The following is a 3,801-nucleotide window of genomic DNA, read 5'->3' as shown; positions in this document are numbered from 1 at the left end:
CATGCTTTTTTTGTTGTTCCTTTCGCTTCCCAATCAATCTTCAAGTCTTAGGACTTCTTGGCGGCCAAACATACAAATATATACGAGTTCTATTTGTTTTTATACGCACGTGCTTGAAACTAAAGTAATGTGGCACACCTTGTCAATCCTGGATCGAATCTGAGGCAGGTTGAAGGAGAAACAAGTTGATACATTTTAGACAAAGTGGATGCATGAAAATCCGTGATAGAGATCTTAGATGGAATTGGAAATGGAAGTGATTCATGTTCGGCAGCAGTCGAAGGCTCCATTCTCCATGTCCAAGACGTGGATATATTCCAACTTCCCGCCATCCTTCTCTTCACCCACGATATGAAGTGATAAATTTTCCATCGCATCCTAGTTATGTCCTTCTCTTCATAGTTTTCACACAGCTTGTCTAATGCTTAATAGTTCAATATTATGATATGGTCATTCTTGTTCACAACAGTTATTTTTTATGAAGACTTTATGTTCGAGGAGTAGAAGGAATATACGTATAGATGCAGTTTACCTTTCGATTTTTTTGCTCTTGTCATGAAAATTTGTTTCATCCAAGCACGGTTCATCTTGTCTGCCTTTTCTATTATAAATATGAGGATGCAGAAAAGGAAGTTCTGTTCTACACTTTAGTAATCTTCACATCTTATATTTGTTGTGGTTTCGAAATAAATCTACATAATTGCCTGACTCACTGCTCTGTATGGCAAGAACAGCTTGTGCTCACAGGCTGTTTGATTTGAATATATGCCTCATAAGGTAAGTTAAAGGCGGGGCACACCGTAACTTCCCACCTTCGTTCTCTTCACCTACGATATGAAGTGGTAAATTTTCCATTGGAGTAGTTATGTCCTTCTCTTCATAGTCTTCACACAGCTTGTCTAACGCTTAATAGTAAAATATTATGATTGGTCATTCTTGTTTACACGATTTGGCACTGGTTGTTTTTCTTGTGCTTTGTTTGTCATTCTTGTGCTCATCAAGCTCAGGAACATGATTGAGATTTGTTGTTTTGTTTGTTCCAATCTCCGTTTGGAGAGAAGCTGACAAGAGAAAAGATCTTTCACGTAGCTTATGCATCCATAGGTATTTTATGAATAATTAAAATGCTATATCACAACAGTTATTTTCGATGAAGACTTTATGTTCAAGGTGTAGAAGGAATATACTAGTATAGATCCAGTTTACCTTTCGATGTTTTTTTTTTTGCTCACATCATGAAAATTTGTTTCATCGAAGCACGGTTCATGTTGTCTGCCTTTTCTATTATAAATACGAGGATGCAGAAAAGGAAGTTTTGTTTTACAGTTTAGTCATCTTCACATCTTATATTCGTTGTGGTTTTGAAATAAATCTGCATAATTGCCTGACTCACTGCTCTGTATATCAAGAACAGCTTGTGCTCACATGCTGTTTGAATTTAATATGCCTCATAAGGTTTGTTGAAGGCGGGGCACACCGTTTCGATTTTTCTTTATTCTGTATAAGATAGTTTGAACATTTCACCTGCCTCTTCCGTCTCCCAATACATGCCAAATATAAGCATTAATCTATGTGGGATGGTGAGGACAGACACAGTTTGCAGGTTGTGGTTGCCAAGACCCCGATATAAGCATTAATCTATGTGGGATGGTGAGGACAGACACAGTTCTAACTTCTTTATTTGAACCGGCCTAAATTAGAAGTTCTTTAGACTACCTGGATAATATAAAAAGGTCTGCCGCACAAAGGTGCCACATTTGCATGATCAAGTTCTTCAGGACTCATTTATTTATGCTTATTACATTCCTTTGTCTGGCTAACTTCTACGGTCACAGATAAGAGCCTGAGTTAACTCTCTTCTTTTTGTAGCAAGAACAAACTGTGTTCACGAGCTGTTTAATTCGAATCGGCCTCATAAGATGAGTTGTATGCTCCTAGGTGGGCCGTGATAGTTGGAACATTTCAGCTGCCTCTTTCTGAGTCTGAAAATGCATGCTGAATATAAGCATTAATCTCTGTAGGATCGTAGATGGCACACACAGACACACACATAGTTTGTTGATTGTGGCTGCCAAGACTCATGATTCTGTTTTTCCTTGGCTGGCCTAAGTTCTAAGTTAATATTCAATTAGAAGTTTGTCACTTTGCTAGACTCATATTGACCTAAAAACACCATGCACTATCACAATCTGTTCCATTTTTCTTGTGAATTCTTGAATTTGTGCAGTTTGAGCCGTCTGAATATTAATTCACTGTCATGTTTGCACTGACAGGTTGGACGGATGCCATGGTCTTGGGCGCTGATGCTAGACTCATGGTCTTGGGTTCTGAATATTAATTCACTGTCATGTTTGCTAGACTCATATTGACCTAAAAACACCATGTACTAGCCAGAGCAGCGTTCCCATCCTATCCTCGGGGTTCCATGTGTTTTTGTGTGATTCAGGCAGCGTGGACTTGGGCGCTGATGCCATGGTCTTGCCTACAGGCCAAGACAATATAACTAAGGAATCGATGGTTGACGAACTCACTTGTCGATCGATGCTCATGAATTGTGTCCGCAGGTGTTGTTCCTTTCATGGGCTCTAGCCGTGTCTAGATTAAGAACCTGGTCGGTGTAGTGTGCGGTCGTGTGGCTGCTGCTGTCCCGACCTAACTTAGAACGTGACACTGAAATTTAACTGTTGTGATGAGCTTTTGGAAGATGAACCGACACGGCTACAGTTTAAGCAGCCACTTTGAGAGGCTTTGGCAGTTTGTAGTGTGCGGTAGTGTGTGATCGTGCATGAAGCAATTTCGTTTGAAGAGCCTACAACAGTTAGCCGACCTTATGTGGTCTGATCTGATTTGATCTGTCCTGTCTTGAGTTGGGTGGGATTGTATCGATCGATGCACGGTGCGACGTGACTTGGGCGTGGGACAGGAAGAAATGTACTCGTTCCTGTCACGTCACGTATGACTTTTGTGATGGAATAGATCGTTATCCCCTGCGGCGCCGCGCAACCGATGGATGATGGATGGATGTGCGTAATAGGCACGTTGTATTCCACCCACTCGGGCATTGGCCACGTGCTGTCTAATGGAGTCCAGCCAGGACTCCAAATGCCCACGCCTGTCTAGCTCTATAAAAGCTCCGGCAGACCTCCACACCAAAACAACCCACACAAGGCATAAGCAGCGAGTGAGTGCATCGACCTTCGATCAGCTATATCCAGCATCGATCTGGTCATGGCAGCAGCAACGCTCCCGAGGCTCGCTGCCGTGGCGGCGCTGGTCGCGCTGATGTGCGCCGTCGCTGTGGCGCAGGTACCTGCCGCCGGCGGTGCGCCGGTGTGTGAAGGTGTCGATCAGGACGTCGTGAATGCGTGCTTCAAAAGCTTTGGAGAAGGTATGAAAAATGCCATTGCAGACAGGCATCTTTCGGGGGGTAGGGTCATTAAGGTTGGAGTGGACTGCTGCGTAGCCTTTGGAGGCCACTCGTGCCTCTGCAAGATGAAGAAGGTGTGGAAGGATCAGGGCAAGAGTGCCCAGGATAATGTGCAATGCGTCAGGGAAAAGGCATGTTAGTGAGAGGTCTCTTCGTGCATGCAAGATCTCTAGTTCGTCGGATATGTGTGTTTCTTGCATGTTGGTTTCAAGCGGTCGATGTCCACGTGCTCCTTGCTTGCTTTTTTTTTTTGCTTGTGTGTGTCATGTGAGTGTGTCCTGTTTTTCTATGTATGAGAACGTTGATATGTCAGTCAAGTCTTTTTAATTTGTAATAACAATCAGAAATAAATGTGGGTGGAATTTCTTGTTTCA

The 3,801-nt window shown here is 42.8% G+C and overlaps 1 protein-coding gene across 1 annotated transcript; it reads left to right on the top strand.

The window, feature by feature from the left end:
• Positions 1 to 3,158: 3,158 nt before the first annotated feature.
• On the top strand, positions 3,159 to 3,801 carry LOC123186397 (uncharacterized). Its single transcript, XM_044598172.1, has one exon. It carries the CDS (start codon positions 3,229 to 3,231, stop codon positions 3,565 to 3,567), a length of 339 nt encoding a protein of 112 aa, XP_044454107.1. The 5' UTR covers positions 3,159 to 3,228; the 3' UTR covers positions 3,568 to 3,801.

Source organism: Triticum aestivum, chromosome 2A (genome assembly GCF_018294505.1).
Source record: "Triticum aestivum cultivar Chinese Spring chromosome 2A, IWGSC CS RefSeq v2.1, whole genome shotgun sequence".
Taxonomy (NCBI): Eukaryota; Viridiplantae; Streptophyta; class Magnoliopsida; order Poales; family Poaceae; genus Triticum; species Triticum aestivum.
Note: the sequence above shows the minus strand (reverse complement) of the source record. Positions and strands in the feature narration are given on the sequence as shown.

Excerpts from the sequence above, each read along its gene's own strand:
- LOC123186397 (XM_044598172.1), top strand. The coding sequence starts at position 3,229 with ATGGCAGCAGCAACGCTCCCGAGGCTCGCTGCCGTGGCGGCGCTGGTC.